The following is a 23,578-nucleotide window of genomic DNA, read 5'->3' on the forward strand; positions in this document are numbered from 1 at the left end:
AAAATCTGGGATGCAGAACTCAGCGTAACAAACAGAGATAGCCTCTGTTAACTGGGCCTGCAGAGAAGGGTCTGAATACAGCACTCCCTAAAACCCCCATTTTAAAGATTTCTTTATAAATGTCCCCTATATTTCTTTATTAAACACAGATTTGGATCACATTTGGGTGGCTCTCCTATGTTTTTTTTTTTTACAAAACAACTGAAGTCCTGAACAGATTGTCGGATTTGGTGTGTGATGGGTTGTATGAAAAGGATGCTCTGATTTTCTATTTTCTATTAGACTTGAGTCTAATAAAAATACTGCTTTGGTAGCCTTGAATAAAAGATCTAGTTAATAATGATTTCTATGACAGTTCTTCGAGGCCTCATTTTAATAATAATTCGTACAGTTGAAGCGAGCTGCGCAGAGAGCACGGCCTGCCCTCTGGCGGCTCACCGGGAAACTACCTGGAGACAGGAGAAAGCTGGTACAGTCCAGAAGGAACAGCACGCAGAGTCGAATCTTCAGTGAAAGGAAGAAACAAAGGTGAACTTCATGTAAAATGCTTAAAAACAAAAAAGGTTGAGCATGCAAAAAGGATGGAGGAAATCCTGTAGCAAGCGCGATTTGAAGGTTGGTTTAATATTTGTTACTGTTTCAATTTATATTTTAGTGTAAATATGGAAAATACGTTTTTCGATGCAGGTGTTAACAAATATCTTCAATCTATCATTTTGTAAGTTGTATTGAGGCTGTCCTGGCAGGATGGAGAGAGTCTCTTCTGTCCCATGAGAGGAGATGAAGTGTCCCATAGACTCCTCAACTGAGCGAACAATCCTGAAAACACACCACATCCCGTGTCCAGAGTTCAGGGCACTCAGGGGTTTTTGCAAAGCTTGGCCTCAGCTCATGGGGCTGGCTTGGTTGGGGTGCTGAGGTGGTGCTGGCTGGAGTGTCCCACCCTGCCTTCACATCCCCAGCACTACCAGGGTGTGGACACCAAAATGGGGACAAGGAGGGGTCCAGCTGGTGAGCATCACTGTTGCCCATGGCCTATCTCTGCATGTCGCTTTTACCTCTCATGTTCATAACTGAGCAACCCCCAGCCTAGCCCAGTAAGGGACGAGCACTTCCACCTCCGTGGTCGCTCTTTGCAGGTGGCAGAAGGGAGATGCACTCTGGGATGCCTTCAAGTGGGTGCATACATCACTTCCCACCCACCTTCCTCTCCATCTTTCAAGGTAACCCCTGCTGAATTGGTGCTTACTTCTGACAAATGGCTCTGGATCACACAGGATTATGTAACATGCAGCTGCAATGTTTAAGTTCCAGAGAGGGAGAATTACTCAAAAACATCCCTTTCTCAGCCATTTTATTACCTAAACTTGTGCAGCTTCCAGCTCGGCGTGCTGGGCTTTTGAGTGGATTATCCTTCTGAGAAGTTGAATTCTCTCTAGTCAATAGCTAATTGCTCTCTCAGTTGACTGTGTAGGTTCTGTGGGCAGCTAATGCCTTGCTCTGAATCACCAGTGGGTCAGGTGTCTAATTCTTCAGCTCTGCTGTAAGCTGGTGGCCACATCATTTCTGTCAGGCATGGACTGTGCTTTTGTGCAAAAGCTTATCATGAAAATTCTCTGAAGGAATTAGTGAGAGCTTAAGTCTCATTGCTGGCTGTTCAGCTGATTGCTCAAAGAGGAATTTGCTCTGATTCTGCCCCTGGTCTAGGAAAGAAGCAATGTAAAGCAACCACATCTAGTGACTGTTACTGTAAAATTGTAAGTGCAATGCTTTGACTGACCTTCTATTAAATGCTTACTTCACTTTGCTTTTGAGAGAAATTTTTTCCCCTATGGGAAGAAAAAAGAAAAAAGTGAGGAGATTCCAAAGCCATCAGCTAAACTTAATAGTGAAGATACACACAGAACCTACCACGTAGACTGCTGACATCTAGTAATTCTGAAGTACCTCCTTCACTTTTTATGCAGTGCATGCAGCCCTCCACACTACTGTGTGGTTTTAGTTGGGTTACGAACAAAGTAGGTGCTATGATCCTGCTCTACTTCAGTTCTCCTGCAGCTAAGATACAGTTCAGTATCTGTAAGTATTCATTATCCAGATTTCTTTGCTAAAATTAGCTTTCTAAGACCTAAGTGGACAGAAGAGGTGGTACCAGCACTGGCCATCTTTATATACTCCAGCTACCTCTTTTGGGGCCTTTTCCCTGAAAGAGCATGAGCATCAAAAGCTACCTCTGCATTGTCTTGCAGAGTAAGTCCATGCATAAGCTATTGTACAGATCCAAAATCACACTCTGATATTAGCAGGGGAGCCTCCAAAGAAGAAACATGAGAAGAAAGTGTGACCATCAACCTTCCACTTAATAGGTCTCCAGATTCACCTAACAGGAGTACCTGCAGGTCTGACTGATGTAGAATCACAGAATTGTTCAAGTTGGAAGGGATCCCTAAAGGCCATCTAGTCCAACTCCACTGCAGTGAACAAGGACACCTACAGCTAGATCAGTGTGCTCAGAGCCACATCCAGCCTGATCTTGAACATCTCCTATCTTGATTTTCACTGATCCCACTTGCGCTCATAGCAATGCTACCATCACTCCCTCAAAGTGCCCTGATGCCACTCGTGTAAAGACAGATGGGATTTGCAAACTAAGGTAATAAATGTCATGAGAGTGAAAGATGTGTCCATTTTGAAGAGCAGCTCATCCTGAATGTACCAAACTACTCAGCAGAGGGAATAAGTGATCAGATCTCACCCAGAGCAGATGGTCCCTTCCTGTTCACCTCTCCTGCTTTCAGTACCTTGCTGCTTCTGGCCTGTTGACAAACCTGTGAACTCTGGAGCATCTTCATTAGGCAGAATGGAAAGAAATCAGGTGCTGACTCCAGCAGTTGCCTTTGACAGCACTTTTGAGAAGTGCCAGAATAAAGGAGGCAGAAACTTTATCTGCAGCTCAGATGAAGTCTTTTCAACCCTTATCTCTGCCCTCAAGCTTTCTCACATACTAGATAAGAAAGCTTTTTCAGCACTGTGGTGGGGCTGTGGTAAGTCTCCTTCTGTGGTTCCTGATTCTCTGCGGTCATGTCACAGAGAGCTCTGCTGTCTGTTTGAATTACATTAGATGGATTGATGCTTGGCAGGGTAAGGCAAGATTACAGAACGCTCTTCTAATTCAGGAAACACAACTCCTTCTCCTCCAGCTGTACCTTGTGTAGGAAAGTCCTGCTTGAAAGAACTGTCCATTGCAACATGATGCTAAAGCTATGCTTCAGGAGCACCTCTGGGTGACCATGTGCCTACTGCTTCTCTGACTCCTGTACTGAGATGATAAAAGTGCTCAGCTTTTTGAAAATGTCAGAATTGGTACAAAGGACAACTCCAGGCTTGGCAATAGGAAAATCACTTGATTTTTTATAAGGGTTTACATTCCTGAAAATATCATCAAGGTAGCTGTGTCATATGTCCAGTCTTTTCTCATGGAACTGCTGAAATGTTCAGTGATGTGGTCACAATGGCTGCTCCTAGGCCTGCTTCCCTGTCATCTCTTGAGTGACCACCCAGTCTCTTTTCAGATTTATTCCTATCTGCCTCAGAAGAAAATCCCCCCCAAGGTTTCACTGTATTATTATTTTTTTTTCATTATATATATCTTCTTCTGGGTGAGTCTTGCTTAAAATATCTTTCAGCAACTTTTTTTTTTTTTTTTTTTTTTTTAAACACAGATGCATTATTACTCAGCTATCTGTAACAGTTTCACAGTTACCTCCTCTGCCAGAGTTAACTGAAAAACATGTAACATGTATTGCCAGGGATAAGGTTGATGACTGCCTTCCTTTGGGCTGGCTGCCATCGATCTCAGGCAGAGCCTGAAGTGCTTATTACATTTTGCTGGCTCGTTTCTTTCTCATTTTTACTGCAGAATTTCAGACTCCATAAGAGTTTTTACCAACGCATCTTTCCAGCCCATGCTTGGTGCCTGCTCAGGGGAGGGAGACCTGGCTGAAGAGCTGCTTCTGTCTATGTTGGCTCCCCTTGGGGTGCATGTTGTGGAGAGATGGTGTGCTCGGTCCTTGCAGATGCATGTCAAATTCACTTGTAGTCCTTAGGACCTATGTCAGCAGCTGGCTTTGTGGTTAGCAAGTGTGCTCAGGCTTGGCATTCCCTGCTCCCACTGGTCCCTGTGGTTCAGCTGCCCAGCAGAGAAATGAACAAATGGACTCATTTACAGCTGCTCTAGGATTGCTCAGATTTGTGTCACATCCCAAAGCTGCTGCATCTCCTCCTCATGCCTGGTAAAAGAAACTTCAATGAGGTACAGAAAGCCTTCTTCTTCTTCTATAGAAGTATACACCCACTCGGTGTGCCAAACCCTACAGATTTAGAATTCAGCTCAAAGCTTTGAAAAATGCCACTTGTGTAGGCAAAGCACAATCCTTTCTGAGAAAAGGAAAAGCTGGATTTTTAACAGAAAGAAAAATCATCCTTTTATTCAGGACAGATATTCTCTTTCCTACCTCCTTTTCTTATTCCTCCCCCCTCCAACTCTTGCCATCTGTTATCTTAGAACAAGTCTCATGATCTTGCAGATACATTTTATTTTTTTTTAATGTAGAATTTTGTTTAAAGTAACATACCGACTGAAAAAAATTTGATCATGACATATGGAGAGAGTGGTGACAGAGCTCATTTACACTGTGTCTATCTCCTGGTAAGAAAGAATACTCTTGTGACTGCTAGGATGGAAAAAAAAAAAGCAGATAGAAGTCTTATTTCTCCTCTAAACTGAAAAAGGAGCAAAAAAAAAGGTACCTTTCATTTCAGCCTTGCCTGTATTTTTGTTTTTTAGCTTGGTCTGGGTATTGTCTAGTCATTCTTTTCTGATGTATACTTAATTGTGTTATTCAGATGGATGAATTTGTGTCAGCTCATCACATCCACTGCCTCATACTCATTTTTGCATTGGTTGCTCTCAGTCATTCAGTATTAGCATAGTTGCTATCTGGTAACCACTCTGCTGCTAGCACTGTGCAAAATTGTCCTCCTCCCCCCCCCCCCCCCTCCCCCCCCTTCCCCCTGGCTTTTCTTGCATATTTCACAACTTTTTTCATTCAGAAGCAAAGTTAAGGACAGGTTTCACAGAGCAATATGAATGGAAATGAGAGTTTATTGCACAACGATTGCTCGGAATATTACTTTTCTTGGCAAGTTTCAACAAATTCACTTTGCAGCCAGAGAATGTCAGACCTGTTTCTTTCCAAATTCAAAGGAGTATGTAGCGGAGCAGGCTTTCACTGGAACAGAATTTCCTGAGCTGAGCTTTCAGCTGTGGCTGTGGCATGGTTAAGGATCTTTCAATTTGTTCTAAAAGGCACTACAAAACATGTAGCACAAAGAATTACTCCCTGTATTAACTGTTTGTGTTGTATGCACTCAAATGTTTAAAGACTAGACAGGACTGATGTTAAAGGATGAAAGTTCTCAGTGAAAACTCTTCTAATTAAGAGTTTGTTTTTGTATCTGTGAGGAATTTGTTGTTCAATTTGCATGAATCAATTTCTATGCCAAAAATGGATACACACGCAATTGAAGAAAACCATCAACCAGGAAAAAAGCCAGGAAATAGAAACTCCAAACCAAAAAGCACAGCACGTCACCTTTTTCTGTATTATTCTAAGTGCATTTTTACTCGACTCATACTCTTCCTCTTAATTCAGTTGTACTGTGACTCCTGGGCTTCTTTCTTTTCTCCTCTCCCTTCTGTCCCAGACTTATTTTCCTGCACTTACATCATATTGGCAATGCTCAAAATCTGCACATTTTTATATTAGCTTGGTATCTTTATCTGATGGCCTTCTGCTACATCCGAGGTTAGCAATGCACCAGAAAACATCTTAGGCCACAGTTTTTCCTGGATCACTGAGGAAAATTGTATTTCCTGGATTTATTAATGTTTGTCATGGTTTCAGAAAACCACCTGTTCTACCCATACGATCAAGAGAATGGATACTCAATTCAGAGGTGCAGATGTGACAGTACGTTCAGCAGAGTATTAAAACAACAGTGTGCTAATAAATTCAGAAAAGCCTCTGGATTTAGTATATCAATATCATTTCACTGCTAAAAACTGTTTTTCAAATATCATCTCTAACAGGTAGAAGAAGCCAGAACCTTTGCTGGGAAAGCATCTGCTGTTTTCAAACAGTTAGCTACTTACAATTTCAGTTTTTTATAATAGCTCCTCACATTTCATTCTCCTTGAATTTACTTGCATGTTGATGAGACAAAAATATCACCACAGACTTGCAGTGTTTCATACAGGCATGAAACACATATCAGAAATCTGATAGAGAAAATGGTTGCTCGCCATAGTATTACATTCGGTTCCAGCAGGATTTGAAGCAAGGAACCAATAATTAATAGAACCCTGTGGTAGGTGCCTGAGAAAAGAATAATAATTAAAAGGTGTTATTAATTATCATATTTTTAATTATTTATAGAAGAATCTCTGCATCATTGCAGGTAATGTCTTCTTAGGGAGGCAGCAGAATTTCAAACTGGTGCTTACACTTAGTTCTCAGATGAGTAATTGTTTTTCCTCCTTTTAGATCATGAAGCATGTACGGCAAAGTTCCCCTTGCATTAAGAGAATAAAGAATAGTGAAAATTATTACAGCCAGAAAATCATTTTTCAGAGTCTGAAAACTACAGAAGAATTATTTTGAAAGCTCAGGTTTTCTTTTGTCTAGAATAGAGAACAGAGCACACAGTGCACTTTAACAGAGCAAATGCACTCTCAACTCTGCTCAAATGTTTCTTTCACTCATGCTGTTTCTAAACAGCTGATCTCTCTCAACTTGGGGACAGGCTTCTCTTGAATGGGACATGCTTCATCTATCTTAGATACTCACTGTGGGTACCCAGAAATAGGTCATACAGTACCATTAGAGATTCTTAATGGTTCCATTCATTGGCTCCATCTCCTGCCCCAGAAAGACATGGGTTTCCTGCTGCTCTACCAGGTACATAAAGAAATGTAATGGAAACCTTGACTTGATGAACCCTGCAGGAGTGTCCAGGACATAACACAGCATGTAGAATATCACCGAATGTACTTATGTTTGGACCCAAACACCTGTCTCACGATTCAGCTCACCTAAATCTTGTACCAGGTAAGGGTAGGATTCAGCTCACCTGGATTTAGGAATTTGATTCTGTTGCCTAATCTTGGTTGCCTAAACTTCATTTGAAGTTCTTGAGCACATTCTGAACAATGCCTTTAAACTTAAATCCAAATAAACAGGAGAATATTAAAGAGGCCGCATCAAATGTTTAAAGACTTCTTTTGAAATATGAGACTCCTCTGCAAGAATTAAAACAAGTCAAACAGAGTAGAGAAATGAAACAAATCCTTACAAATCCTTTTTTTTTTCCTCTATTTTTTTTTTTTTTTTTAACAGATTCCAATATCTTAAAGAAGTATATTGATTTACATTTTAAGATTTGTATGCCGTGGACATTCATGTAAAAAAAAAAAAAAAGGTGTTTATTACAGTTCACAACTAGACAACTGTTGCAATGGAAGCTATCATTAAATCAGTTTGTAATCTTACTGACTCAAAATTAAGTGAAAATAGCATGTCATTTTTTAAACTATCTATCTCACACATAGTCAGAGAGTGCTCCTGTCATTTTCAAGTGAATAAATAAATTACTACTGCCTGAAATTTCATCTTTAGATGCCATGACTTCTGACACTTCCACAATAGTTTTCACTTCTCTGACATATTTTAGAAATGCATTGTTTGCACATAAATATAACTGGAAAAAGAATGCTGCAAAACGAACTCATAAACTACTTTAAAGATTCATCTTACCTCACGATTCTCCAGTAGCTGGCAATCATGAGGTTAACATTACTGACCTGCAGAGAGCATATTTCATTTTACAGCCAACAAAACACAAGGCACGAGGCATGTTCTTACTTGAGGAATTTATTGTAGTCCATCAGAGAATATCAAATCCCTGTTTTCAACCACCAAGATACATTGCCTTCAAAGTGTGAGTGAAAGGTGATGAGAATGAGAAGAATTGATGAAGATGAATAGATTTGTTTAACACGGCTTGGATAAAAATGAACTGGACAGTTTTAAGCCAGAGCAGTTATGGTTTTATTCTTTATGCTGTAAAGCAATCTAACAAAACCAATGCTACAAAAATAACTGAAATGAATAAGGCATGTCAATGTCTTCACTGAGGTGTCAAGTATTTATACGTACAGTACTGAATATTAAGCAACAGTGTAAAAGATTGCCCCACACCTCATTACTGCTGTAATTATAACAGAATAAAGTGTGTGTTGTCAAGTGTTGTTTGAGAGACACTGAAGATATAAGCACAAATCTTAATAGTTAGTAAAAAATTTGTTACATATGCTTCTCCTAGAACTGGAACCAATGGCAAACTTTCACTAAATTCAATGAAAGGAGGACCAGAAAGGCTGGGGATTGTGTTTCTGATCTTCCATTGCATAGTCTTCACAGGGCAGAAATTACATTGTCCAGATTGCTGTACCACTTTCTAACTTTAGGTTGAAAGGAGAAGTTACGTTACACTGTCCTTATCCATAAACCATGGGAATAGTTACATTTCCATAAATCTTCTGATCAGCTGTCCTTAATGTTTGCATTAAAGGGCTGTATGCAAGCCACTTGCTAGGGCGTTGTGCATGACTATAACAGTTTCTAAGCTGAAAATAGCCACGAATCATTCACACAGTTTATTATACTATGGTGCCAGACCAAGGATCATTGGTACTGCCAACAGAAAGAAGCAAGAGCAATGCATAATATGTGCATCTATATGTGGGGAGAATGTTTTCCTAGTTCTGTCTATTGAAAACATAGCCAGACAAAATTTGGTGATGTTGGGTGGCAGATAGTTTGACTCTCTCATTGCTCTCTTGACGTTGCATGCTGCAGTAGTTACTGCAGTGAGGTACCTATAGTAGGCAGTGTGCATATGACTTTCCTGACAAGAAATCTTTTTCATTTGAGATATTGTGCTCTCTGCGTGTAGCATTAATTAATCACAGGTTCTATATTTTAATGCATTATCAATCCAATTATGGCAAGATTGATATCAAGGTCAATGTATCTTCTTGTTCAACTGAAGATAGTCTCTTTGTTTCTCATAATAAAGGTAGCTAGAAAAACTATGGTTTCTAACATTTTCAACACAGTGTTTTTGTGGAGATACACTGATAAAGAAATTGCAGTGATTTTGAAAAGAATATCCTTAAGATCTAATAAGCAGAATTAAGCTTTCATTTAATGATCAGAATTTTATGTACTGGTGTCTAAACAAAAGCAAAGCTTCGGCTATTAATCAGTGACAATCAATTAAACTTTCCAACAAGCCATTGCAAATTTAAAATATGCACATGAATAAACAGTATAATAACACTATTAAAGGAATAACTTGCTTTATACTGTTGTCAATGAAAATACGTACTCATTAATATATGTATACCATAAAGCAAGAGAACTGACAAGGTACACTTTCTTCTGAAAAGCATTATGTAGATAACATTTGCAGGCAAAAGGCAGGGCAAATAGAATTAATCTTTAAGAATGCTAGCTATTGTCTCAGTCTGTTATTGAATATTACAATCCTATCCTAACTCTCAAATGGGTTGTAAATACTAAAAAAGGATTTTTCAGTAGGCAGCAGAAGAAAGTATTGATTTAGAAAATAAAATGTATGTCCTTTTTCAAATGCCTTTGTCTAGTAACACAATATTGCACCAGGCAAAATTGCCTTGGCTGAGCAGCAAAGTCTTCTAATGCCTATATTTTAGAAAGATGCATTACAAAAAATGAGTTTAATAGAAGGTAGTTCATTATCTGGTAGTAATTTAAGGTATATGAAAGAAGCAGGCATAGCACTACAAATATATATATATATTTATATATGTAAATGACTGTCAGTACAACCCTTCCAACAAAATACTCTTGCAGTCAAACTTTTCTTACTAATGGACAGGAACACAGCAGTTCATGGTTTAACTGTTCTATGATTTCCTAATATCATCTTTAACATCCTTGACATGACAAACTGTGAAAGAAACAAGCATAAGAAACACAGAATTCATCATAAGTCTTAAGGGAAGAAATGGTATTTACATTACTGATCAGTGCTTTGTGAAAATCACATTAACTGTTGTGTACCGGACTTAGAATAAGACTCAAGGGGAAATGGAAAAGCGATGGATTGAACAGTACCATCTGAGGTTGTCTTAAAAATGTCAGACACATCCCATATTCTTCTCCCTAGAGAAATCTGAATGCATTTCTACTAATCAAAACATTGTGGAGAAAAGTGCTAGGAAAGGAAAGATGTGGTGAAAAAGATCCAGTGGCTGCATGGGTTATCCATGGAGTATTGTGGTGTCATGTCGTTCCTGGATGATGGACAGCGGTGGTATGATTACAGATATGTAATTCAGCATCAGGTGATACCGTTAGAAGTGAGAGCCACTCTCTGTGAATCGTAAATTTCATCTTCAAAGAACAACCAAATAGGATGGTAGTTCAGATAATCAGTGTTTTAACCAATCCACTGAATTACCCAAGTCATCATTGACCGATCATTGTAGCCTGAAAGAGAGGAGCCAAGGGTTCTGAAAAGCTTAGTGATCTTTTACAAGTTTTTTTTTGTGTGTTCAAAGCAAAACCAAGAAATAATGAAATCCATAACATTAAAGCTCCCAAATACTGTGAATGAGACACTACCTAAATTGCTGTTTTTGTCTGGATAGTTCTCTCAGTAGATGTTGCCAAATAGCATCTGCAAACTCACCATTTTCACAGTTTTTTTTTTCCAGAAAATTACAACAGCATTTCTAGACACAAAAGTTATGATCATCTCTAAAGTAGAAGACCCTGTCTGGGACTCTCCTCATTAGATCTGTGTCAAGTATTGTAGTAAACTGAGTCCTTCCCTTTTATAACATACTTGTATATTACTGGCTTGTGACTGTATAGATAGGTATGTGTGAAAATAAGTATACATAATAGGGAGGGACTCACACACATGTAATACATGAGCATGCCATTCTCAGAAATACAAAATTTGAAACGAAGTGGAAGAACAGCAGAAATCAGACCTAGGAAATCAGACACTGAACGAGTGTTTTACAAGTGGAACTTTTGGTTTCTGATACATTTCAAGTACCAACCCCAAAAAAGTAGGCTGATAAAAGAGAAAGGGTTTCCTTATTATGGAGTTCCATGAGATAGCAGGAGGATACAGGAAACTGCACTGGTTAGTTTCTGTTTTTCTTCATTAATTTCTGTTTTTAAATGGTTATTTTCTGCAATAACTACCAGCTATTTTGCAAGAGGTATATTAGTGATCAGTCAGTATTATCCTATACATATTACCCTTGCTTTTTTCTAGTGACCTCTTTGAAAGCTTGTACTTTCATTGATGCAGTAAGGGCTGAGACTGACAAAAAACTAAGTGCATTAATGATTAAACCTGATGGGTATTTTTTATCACTGCTGTTGCTCTTGAGGTACTGCAGTAATCTGCTTTCTGCCCTCCACAGATGTGCACCACACTCCTCACTAATTTTCTGAGCCAGCTCTCACCAGCCTTGGGAAGGCATCTAGAATTTCAAGAAAGAGCTGTTTGAACTTCATCCCCTTATGCATATGCACACTGAAGCCAGACACAGTGCCTATCCACAGGACAGGAATAGTTGACAGGTTGAAAAATCTTATAGGGAAGACTGTAAAAGAAACAACATTAGGCAGAATTCAGAACAGTGAATACACATGGATTTTATGTCAACATCAGGGTTGGTTCAGCCCAGAAACGAAGGAGTCATAGCATAACTTTATCTCATGGGATCCCTCTCCAGGCTCCTCACTCCTGCACTGGCATGAATAAGAGGCAGTGTTGTGCCAACAAAGAGGAAGGCAGGAGAGAGTCTGGGAGATACTTGGATCACCTCAGTCTCACCAGTGACATCCACCTACAGGCACTTAAGTGAGGTCTAAATGACAGACCTTGTCACCCCAGGTTGCCTGTGTAGGGAATAGATAAGCTCCAGCCCAGCTACAGAGATGCCCATATCTTTGGACTAACTGTGGAGGTCTAGAAAGACAGCCCTTCCAAATGCTGCGCTCCCTGAAATGCCTAGTGCTAGATGAGATGACCTTAGGCCCTAAGACAGAGCCAGTTTTCATGAAAACTGATGGGGTGAAAGGAGAAAAATTGGGTGGGAAAAGATTTCAAGCCTGAGAGAATGGAAAGGTTATCCATCAGAAAGGCATTGGTGCTCTTGGCACTGTCACACGTTCTTGCTTCCAAGTTCTAAGTCTTGAATTGGATTGAAAGTGCCTTTACAGATAATAATGCAGAGCTTTCATAATCTGTGTATCATAGTAATCGTAAGGCTGTATAAGATTGTAGTTGAAAGAAATGTCTAGTGTTGCATCCGAAGTAATTATTATAAAAAGCTATATACAGAAAAAAATTCAATTGCATTAGCCCTACAGAAAGTGACTTAAGGCATTTTACACAAAAAATACTGGGTTCTGTGAAACATATCTCAAAAATATATCAGAACAACTGTATATCAATAGTATGAATTTTTGATTCTGTCCATAGTACATTACTTCTCTGAAGTTACAAAGCCATGAAGAATCTTTTCCTTGAAAGTTCAAACTCTGCCTCATTACACTATATATATATATATATATGCTATATATATGTAAACTGCTGTGTGCTGCTAAATGATGAAACATTTGAAGTAGTATTTGGAAATGGGAGAACTTGGGATTTTGCTTTCACTCTGACTGGAACTCTTGCAAAACAGAAGACATACCATTTAGCTTCAGGTATGATCTTTTAAAATTTAATTGTTTATTTAGCCTCAGGTTATGCCGAAATGTTAAAATTGGATCTGTAGAAAAGTAGGCTTAATATTAAATGAAATCTTCTTTACTCAGCCCTGTTTCTGTGTAAATCTGATTTTATTCTAAACTTGACTTGCATTGGAACATCCTCGTCAGCAACTCACATTTAACTATCTTAAATACTAATCTAGAAATACAGCATCAAATCCAGACCTAAAAATTTGCATGCTTTCAAGCGATGTTCATATGTCTGGAATCGTAAAAGTTTAACAAGAAACTATAAATGTCAATTGGAACAAAAATAAAGACATCTGACCTATTTAAATAAAATGCTTTCTTTGAATTTACTAAATGTAATAAAATTGCAAGTGGAAATTAAATTGCTTACCAACAAAGCAAAGTAACCTGGAAGGAGTGCATATATAAAAGTTCATCATTTAATTTGTTTGAGATCCCTGAACACCTGAATGCAAACTCTTCATTTGTAAATTTGTTTTCAGATTAGGAAAACCTGCAAAGAATCTTTAAAATATTTTGGAGATGTAAGTGCTCCTTTTCCTGCCTTCCCATGCACACATACATTGACAGATGATTTGCAAAATATCTTTCCTGTCTCACGCTCAACTAATAGAAGGAAGCTGAGAGCTAAACTCATCCAATTTCTCTTTGGGCAGATTTTTGAGAGTATTCATGACTCCTGAGTTTGTGCAAGAAGATTAAGATAGACTGACTACTTAATTTTTGTCTGTGCTTTCTAAAGACTGTAACAGTTTCGCTATAGCTATCTTACATGCATATGATAAAAAAAATATATATACATGCAGCCAATATGAAAATAAATCAAATGAAGCTCAAAATGTTTAAGTAAAATAAGAGGAAAAAAAAATCCAGCACCAAACCTCAAAACAAACAGTTACAGAACTGACAAGAAATTTTCCTGATGGTGCTATCTGTTAAGATAATCCTGATATAGAAAATCCATAAATTTCTTGCCACTGGCTTTGTTGGCTCATCAGCACAGCAGAAAACAATGATGCACAAATTATATTCTATAGCTACAGGGAAGACACAATGTTTTGCCACAATTAAATGAGTGAATCACATTAGTCTATAAGCTGTAATGTTATATTCAATTGAAAAAAGGTTCATCAGAATTTATGATCATCAGGATGGTCAAGAGCATATCCTTGAGCATATGCTTAGAACAGAGAATAAAAGCTAAAGGTAGATTCTGATAGACAAAAAACAAAAAAAGTCCTATGAAAAACAAAAGAAACAAAAAAACCCAAAATAACAGCAAGTACAAAAAGAAGTGGATCAAATCTCTTTGTTGCTACATTCTCTGTCCATGAAAAGAAAAGAAAAGAAAAGAAAAGAAAAGAAAAGAAAAGAAAAGAAAAGAAAAGAAAAGAAAAGAAAAGAAAAGAAAAGAAAAGAAAAGAAAAGAAAAGAAAAGAAAAGAAAAGAAAAGAAAAGAAAAAGAGCAGCTTGGCATTATTCCAAAAGCATAGAAGATTCTACCAAAAGCTCTGGGGAAGAGAGACAGAAAATTCATTGAGTTAAAATGGCTGAAAGGGGCTCAACCTGGAGAAGAAAATGGTTATAGGGCTGCTGGTAACTCAAAGACAGAAAAGGATGTGTGGCGTGAGGAGTCGGGAGAGCCAGATGGGAATCATAGAATCATAGAGTTGCTCCGGTTGGAAACAACCTTCAAGATCATCAAGTCTAACTGTAACAAATGTCAGTCCTGGGCCAGAATGATGCTTTAAGGTGGAGAGTGAGGAGCAGAGAAAAACACCATCAAAGCTCTTCTATAACCTTGTGTTTGGGGTACTTGGGAACTCTCTGCTAAATCTTGGTTTAACTAGTAGAACTGGATTTCTCCTAAAACCACATGAGGGTCATCTTGATAAGAAAACACACTAGATGTGTAGTGGAATCATGTTATTTTTGCGAGAATGTGAAGGACTCTTGTTACGAAATAATTGATATTGTTGTGTAAGACGTTAGGGAAGACACAGAAAACTGCTTTAGGTAGCAAATTCTTCCTCATGCTCTGAAAGATAAGTAGGTAAAGTACCTGGAAACAAAGAAGAGGGAGATAAAGTTCTTGTAGAAACATCATTGATCTCTAAAGCTGCTTTTGGATCTTTGCAACATACACAAACGGATGGTTAGAATTACACAAAATTCACTGACAGTTGATCAAAAGAACTGGACAGAAGTGAAGAGTACTAGAAATCCTTAGTGTGACTCCCAGTCTCTATTATTGTTAGTCCTCCTATGGTCAGCTATCTGCCTGGCATTCCTGTGCAGTCTTTGCTCCTCTCACTCATTCTTCAGTTGCTACATATATATTTCTACCAAATAATAAATTTGTACTTCTTTTTTTCTCTTTCAGACAAGGTGGATTTATCATCCCTGGAGATCTGGCATTTAAAGATCCTCTGAGTTACTGACAGAAGGCACTTCACTATATCCAAGATAAACAGTTGCCATTCTGTATGTTCTTTTTGATATCAATACTTTCTTTTCCTCATCTCTCCCAAAGGAAAAGACAACTTCTTTTGCTAAGGCATCTGTTCTTAGTTTGATAAACAAATGACACCACTAGATACTGCCTAGCACTTAAAGCACGAAGCACGAAGTCTCACAGATTTCCTGGTGCCAGAATAAAGGAGGAAAAGCAAGAAGAAAAAAAATTAATCCAGTGGGCCATGAAACAAGAGCCTTTCATCCATGTTGCACTGTTAAGTATCAATGCTATAGAATTAAAAGTGAGTTGAAATGAGAGCTGTTTGAAACACTGACCCTTTTTTTTTTTTTTTTTAAACTGGTTTGATTTAATGATGTAGACTTCAAGCTATGGACAAATCCATGTGACTTTCTTCACCTTCTCGGCAGTATAGAGATCTCAGCTCTGGGGAAGATGGGCATGAACTGCAACTGCTTTGAAGTAAAACTTGGACACACAAGGTGAAGACAATAATGTTGACTTTATGTGGATAATGTTGTTGTCTTACTGAAAGTCAGAAGGACATTAAATATGAGTAACTTCCATAATAAGGACTTATTTTCTCAGCCTGATTAAAGTGAAAATATTTTTCTGAAATCAATGACAAAGCTCTCATTTTCCTTAGCAGAGATGTGATTTCACTCAAACAATACACAGTTTTCTAGACAGTCACATGGAATACACAATCACAATTGTAAACTATGTAGTCATTTCAGTAGAGAAGTAGTAAGTACTGGTAACAAATGCTTCACGTTCAAGTTATGTTGGCAAATAGCCTGTAAGTGACTGCTTACTTACATTGTTCAACAAATTTGAATATAGTGGACTGGAAAATATTCTGACATAATAAATTTGAGATCATCTCATTTGCCTGATACTAGAAGTTTATTTTTAAAGTCAATATAAAAGTTCTTTGTTTTCCATTAGGTCTCCTGTGCTTTCTAATGGATGAGAAAAGAGTTACAGTCATACTGTTTTTCTTTCACACACCACATTACTGCAGCGCTAAGGGTCTTTATCACCATTTTTTCAAAAGAGTCATAATATCACGTTAATGCAGTCATCACAGCCAGTGTGAGTAGCTGGAATGGAAACACTGCCTTATTTGCTGCATCACCTGCCCTAATTTTCTTGAAAGTATACATTACATTTCTATCGCATTTTGACATCATACTCTTAAATCCATAACTGTGATTCAGCCTTTCAACTACCCTTTGAAAATAGGGGTTTTGCAATGCTACACAATGTTAACTCTCTTAATTCTCAGAGAGCAAGTTTGAAAACCTGTGGCTTCATGAATAAATACTAGCAGTTTTAGAAATGTGAGTTTATTCTTAGTATTGGAAGTATATCCAGATGTTTGCTTCCATAATGAAACCTGCAGAAACCTGATCTTCACATCAGAATAATTTTCTGCATTCATTTTTGATGGCTTATCTTAGGATGTGAATTAAAAACAGAAACCACAACTCGCATCAGTGCTGTAATTTATTTTGTCACGTTGAAGTAATAAAAAAAGTCTTGGTGAATAAGTATAGATACATTTGGTAATGATTCAGGGTCAGTTAGTAAACTGAAGGCAACTGCTGCCCGTTGAGACACTTCACGCAGCCCATCTCCCAGCAGCAGCTCTAGCTCGTAGCCATCTTACATGGAAGCAGCTCAAACTGGTTCACACAGCTGTGGGAAGGCACAGCTGTAACAATGCTTCCTAAAATCACACAGAATTGGGACGATTTTGTATAAATGACACTCAGATTTTGGGAGCTTTCTCTGGACAGAGCTCTCTGATGCTTTTAGGGAACTGGGATAGATCAGCCCTTACCAGAACCCTTAGGCACAGGTTATTACTGTTATTACTGCTCAGTAGGAAATTTCTACCCTCCCTTTCCAACTGCATTTCTGAAATGCTTGAGATACAGCCAGACCCCAAACAGTCTGCACTGCAGTTACAGAAGTGTGTACTGAGGCATGAATAGAAAAATCTGCTGTATACTAAACACTAAAACTTTGGGGACAATGCAAAATGGCTTTAATTAATATTAACACAAAGATCTCTAGCACTGGTTATATGATTTGTTGCATCTAATTTTTTAAGAGCCTCCACCTTAAAAGAGCATAAAATGGCAATAACTGGGTTGCACCACATAAAGGGGTTATGCAGTTAAAGTATTTTCCCTTAGAACTAGAATCCTCTTTCTTATGCTGGTGATTGTCTTCTTTATTATTCCTTACTTTATCAGCTGTTGGCAGAAGAGAAATATTTGAATTGCAGCACACTGAAAAAATTACCTTGAAAGAAGAGTTATTGGATGTAAAGGAGGTGCAAACAGAAGCATTGGAAATTATGTAGATTCTCACATTTATGAACATTACTGTTTTTTCTTTTCTTTCCTTTCTTCCCAATTTCATTTGCTCTGTAGATTTAATAGCTCTCTTAATCTCAGGAAAATGCAGTGCATAAAGAGAGAATTCAGCCTTCTGGGACTATTAAAGAAATGTATGCCTAATACCTCATGCAAAGGGATCTCCATCTCCTGACAAGATATCACCATGCATAGTAGGAAAATAAGCAGAGAAATAATAAGGAAGACGTACATTTCTGACAGAACTCCCACAAGACAATCACATTTCAGCAGAGATTAACTGGGCCTGTTGTTTCATCAGCAGTTTGTAAGATACAGTGCAAGTAGAGCAGGGCGTTTCCTACAAACTGATTGCTAGAATATTTACTTCCTCCCCCACTGAGAGCAGACTTCAGCAAAGCCCCTTGTTCTTGGTGATTCCTTTTACTCCTTCACATGATCCGAGGTCTACAAATAGGTGGAAGCACAGTGGATAGCCAGTTTGGTCATCAGGTTGCCTAAACCTAGGCCAAAGTTCACACAAAGACCCTAGGAATCCATCAGCATCTTAATGCTAATCTCCACATCACAATGTGGAGAAGCCACAGTGGAGGAAATGCCTTAGCAGCTGGATTTCATTATCTGTGGATAAACTTCAAGAATAAGGATAATCAGATGGAAATAGTATCAGTTTCTACTGAATAAGAACACAGTGGGACAATAAAACAAGGTTGTAGCGGATTAAAGGCATGAAAAGGATGTGTACATTGGTAGATACGGAGGGACCAAAGAGCTCCCTCTTTGTAGATGATATGCAAGTTCAGGAAAAACAAAAAGGAAGATTCTCTGCTTGGATCCTCTGCTATACAACAGTCAGCAAACAAAACAAAACAAAACAAAACAAATGCTTGTAAGAATTGGTTTTAATACTGTTTAACTTTCTGAAAACATTGAGTGCTGAATCATGAGATCCTCTCTAGAGTGAGCTATCAGAGTGGCAAGCAACACTGCTAAGTCAGGTGTAAAACATGCTTGGTCTGAGCATATTCCAGTTACTCCTGCACACTAAACTGGGCCAAGAAGAATAGATCATTATACTGTAAAGCAAACAAATTAGAAAAAATAAGAATAGATTATGAGTGGCTCAAAACCTATGCATTTTTATCAGACATACTATACAGTTAGTTTGTAAATATTTTTTGGTAAAAGTGCTTAAGCATCCTTTATCCTCATGTGCTATGTGTTTTCTACTTTAACGTCATGCCTAAATCGATATCTAATTATAATTTGACAAGAAAAAGAGATTGCAATGGTTATGATCTACCTGCTCTGTTGTTAAATTCTAATGTGGTTGGCTGGCTTTACAGTATTTCCATAATTTATCTATACCATTTCTAGAGTCACCAAAAGAATCAGAAAAAAAGCTTCTGCAAAATCTTTTCAGCACCACATGGAATTGTCACAGAAGCTCTTTTTCTGCAGCTGATGGAGGAGGGAAGTCTTTGATGTCTAACTGTTTACTCTCATTTGTCCAGGATTTAAATAGCTTCCATTTCAGGTCTTGCAATCAGATAAAAATCAAGGAAACTCCAGCCAGAACAACAGCCATTCAGGCAGTGATTATTAAAGCAATGTATCCTTGAGGAATCTGAGAGTACATCTGCCATCACAAATAACATCTCTGTCTTTCTCTAGGCCTATCACACAAACTTCCATGCTCACACAATTACATAGAGACGAGAGAGATTTTCTCCCCCACTCTGCAAATCTGTTAAGAAATGGACAACTGGATATGTAAAAAATTCTCTTCTTTGATTTTCGTGCTGACCAGTCATTAAAGGGTTGCTTTTCAGAGTAGCACAAAAGCAGAAGAGCTGGTTGACCAAACATATTTTTTTTTTCACAAAGAAGTGTCAACCCTGAGCTTGTAATTAAGAAGTTAAAATCTGCGATTTATATATATTTATATATATAAAAATAGATGATCATACTAAGACTAAAAAAGTGAAAGAAATCTCCATGTCAGTACTATATATTTGTTTGTTCAGAAATTTGTAGAAGAAATCCCTGTGATACTGAAATTAAGTGATATGAAAGATGTAGTTAGATGTGAAATGCTCTATTGATCTGGTCGCCATTGTTAGTCAATTAGAGAACTACCATCTTGGTAGGATAATAAACATAGTAGCAGAAAGCCCTAATTGATGTCAGAACAGTGATGAAAGGAACGAGATTTTATCACAAGAGACTATTTTCTGCCCAAACCCTTGAGGGGAGATTTGTCAGGAGAGTTGTTTAGCATTACCACCGTGGCTGATGGTGAGCTAAGTGGAAATCCTCGTGCCAATTGCATAACATGAATAAACACTAAAAGCAGCTAGGCAAAATCATGCTACTACTCTTTTTCTTTTTTTACTGGGCATTAGGATTTAAATCCTAGGGAACTGTAACATGATATTCTGAAGATAGCGGAGTTACTATCATACTAAAAGAAGAACTTGCTTTTCAGCTTCTCTACCTTCATACCAATCTGAAGTGGTTGGCAGGTGGATTGCAAGACATTCATCGTTGAGACAAACTCTTGTGTTGGAAAAAAATCCAGACTGCCTCTTTATAGCAATGATCATTCTGATGACCTGAATTATTCTACAGAAGTCCCTAAAGGAAATCTGGCTGTCAGTGAAGAATGGTTGCATTTTTTTCATTCTTGCCTTTTGTTCTGTTGATTTTTCAGACTTACAGGGAGCAGCTAGAGTTAGACCCAACTCAGAAAGAAAACTGCTTCATTGGTTTCTTCCCCCCACCCCTCCCTTTTTTTTTTTCATTAGGGAAAAAAAAACATTCACGGTAAGATCTTTTTACTTCTGCAGCATAAAAGGAAATGAAGCTTAGAAAGTCTCCTGTAATAAAGATCTGAGAAAGAATTCTCTCAAGAGTGGATATTCTCTTCAGAGATATCTGCAAAAAACAGGAAGCAGTTCAGTCTGGCACCTGGTGCTCTTTGGGAAAACAAAAAGGGAAGCAGGTTGCAGTACTGCTCTCTTCGCATACAAAACTGCAAGTGTTTGTGGCATGGTCCATTGTCCAAGAGTGTAAGAAAAGAAGGAAGTTGACTGTTTCTGTAGCTAAAACACAGTTTTTCCGATCAGTTTCAAGATTATCTCCATTGTCTCTGCAGTACGAGGCTGATGAAGGCGAAGAGCAATGTCTGCAGTGACTGGCTGGGTCGTATGGCCAAAGCCTCCACCTCCCTCCTGTCTGAGTCAACAGGCGGTGCTTCAGTCATGATGAAATCAAACTCAGTGGGACAGATGTCATCTGTACAGCCGCTTCCACTGCCAGAGCCACTTGTCTCATCACCTGGTACAAGGGAGTGAGGAAAACAGGGTGAGTGCCTTGGGTTGAAATGGTTGTCCTTTCTCCGTTCCTGTCCCACCCAGTGCCCTGGTGGGGATGAACACCTTGGTGTAGTGTGTGGATGGTAAATTTCATTCAGCAAAGCATCCAAATGAAAGCTACCATGATGGATGCACCTAATTAGGCACTTAATGTGCTGAAATGCCCTTTTGAAAAAGGAGCAGACTGCTGGCGTAATGGAAAGCCCTCAGTGTCTTGATGCATTTGAAATGATGATAAGCAAGAAAAGAAAAAGAAACAAATGGGACAGAAGATTTTTTTGTATGTTGTCATCAGCAGAAAGCACGAACTCCAAGGAAGAACCGTTCAAATGGAACTGATTTATGAATACATTTGAAAATTACATTTATTTAAGGAGAGCTAATGGTTTCTTACTAGTGTCCTGGAAGTTGACATCATTTCCATTATATGCATTCTTCAGTTTATTTGTCATGACACGTAAGGCCATGATTTGTTGCCGAATGAAGGTGTCTGGCCTTGTGATGTCCACATCTACTTCTGGATTGTTGATCTGGTTGGTCAAGCCATCATTCATAATCTCAGGCAAGTATCTATAAAACAAGATGCATAATTAGTTTAAATGCAGTACTTGTCAAAATAAGGACTGTACAGTAAACGCTGTGCTAAGCAATTTGACACTGACAATGATTACGCAGTTCTTAAATGGCTCCAGTGAAACCATGTTAAAAATATGTTTTTAATTTTACAGACTCTAAAGGCTCTTTTTAGTATCCTGGCTGCGTGGAAAGCAGAGAGGATTTAAGCTATCCAAACTCATAACTATTCACATACTCCCCAGCACGTGCACTGACTGTAATCCATAGAAGAGATTCACCAGCCAGCAGTAAGTCAACGCACTGCTGTACTGACATGAACAGTAGTACACTAAGTTAAGTATTCAACAGTGCATTCTTCTGCTTTTATTTCTTAGTGCATAAAATTCTGAATTCCTTTTTCTGGGACAGTTCAGAAGCCAATCTTGAGGCTTTATTGCCTTCCTCATTTAACTGAAGCACCTAATTCATTTTCTTCACCAGTCCATCCTTGCATCCCTTTTTTGACTATAGTGAACATCATATCCAGCCTATCTGACATCCAGACCCACAAATGGTGGCGTGAACTTACCAGTCTCCAATATTCTCTTTCATTTGGTCCATATTCTTTATAAACAGGCTGTGCTTTCTTATCCCACACACTTTGTGCATAACATATTTAAGGCATGGCATTTGCTATCCATCAACACATCTGAAATTTTATTCAGGCTCCTAGCTTGTCGTTCCTTGATTACTGCAGCATTCCCTTCTATGACCTTGGCTAATGCAATCTAATGCTGCTCACAGGCACCAAGTGCGCTTTTGCAGATCTCTCCCACAAAAATCAGCCCATTACTCCTACAGTAAAAGTCTTCATCTTCTTTTGTTAAATATGCACACTTTGTCTCCTGCTGCTCTCTGCACTTAGGAAACTCTCCTTATAGGCATCTGCAAAGCTAGTTTATTTCCTGCTTTGATTCCCTGTTAAAAATTATCTGTGCATTTTACGACAGCTGGGCTGAAAAAGGACTGGCATTATTCTCTGTGCTGGTGTGGTATCCTGAGAAAATACTGTATTGCCGCTTCCCTGTTCTCTCTTCTCTGTCTTTTTTTTGAGTATTCTTTGCCTCATATTTAGGTTGCAAGGGATTTGGGGTAGATTGTTCATTGTCAGGTTATGATCCACTTTGTAATTAGCTAACAAAACAGGCTAGTCTACCGATGTCTGTGGGAGACGTCCTGTGGGTATATAACACAGTCTAGCCTACTAATGGCAAAATTTCATGATGTCTGGTACCGAATGTAGTTTTAAAAGTATTTTACTTCATCACACTGATGCCAACCCAGTTCTCTGTATCCATATTCAAATTTGGCTCTGGTGTCTGTGTTTTGTTGTTCCGGCTTTGGAAAATAAATGTATTCCTTAAAAGCGTATCTGAAAGTAAGAAAAAAGAAAGGACTTTCCCTGCTGAAGTTGTGCTTAAGGGAAAATCACTTTTGTATTTCTTCTGGTGATTCACAAAATGATGACTGCTTTGCTGAGCCAGGGAAGGGTTTAGTCTCACCGTAATAGGTACTCGCATCGCAAGATGAGACTCATCTGTCACCAGTGGCCTTTGAAAGCTTACAAGAGAGTAATCTTGAGGGGAGTGTGAACACAGAAGAACAAAACATGACTGCCAAAAATGCCTAACCTTGAAATGCATTTCCTGATGTTTCAGTAGTACCATAACAAGAAAAAACAATGCTGCAGGGATCCCATCCAGACTCCTGGGGTACAGACTTAAGTACAGTGAGAATACAGAGCCACTTCCTCTAGTGTAGAAGAATGCAGACCGCAGCGTT

General features: G+C 38.5%; 1 protein-coding gene across 1 annotated transcript in view; it reads right to left on the bottom strand.

The window, feature by feature from the left end:
* Positions 1 to 16,882: 16,882 nt before the first annotated feature.
* The window catches only part of GPC6 (glypican 6), a 728,914-nt gene continuing 722,218 nt past the window's right edge, over positions 16,883 to 23,578 (bottom strand). Inside the window, exons 9-10 of the mRNA XM_048962871.1 lie at positions 21,576 to 21,751; positions 16,883 to 21,143 (exon numbers count right to left, since the gene is read on the bottom strand). Coding sequence (XP_048818828.1) covers positions 20,941 to 21,143; positions 21,576 to 21,751 — 379 coding nt within the window. The 3' untranslated portion in view covers positions 16,883 to 20,940. The remainder of the gene's footprint in view (positions 21,144 to 21,575; positions 21,752 to 23,578) is intronic.

Source organism: Lagopus muta, chromosome 1 (genome assembly GCF_023343835.1).
Source record: "Lagopus muta isolate bLagMut1 chromosome 1, bLagMut1 primary, whole genome shotgun sequence".
Classification (NCBI taxonomy): domain Eukaryota; kingdom Metazoa; phylum Chordata; class Aves; order Galliformes; family Phasianidae; genus Lagopus; species Lagopus muta.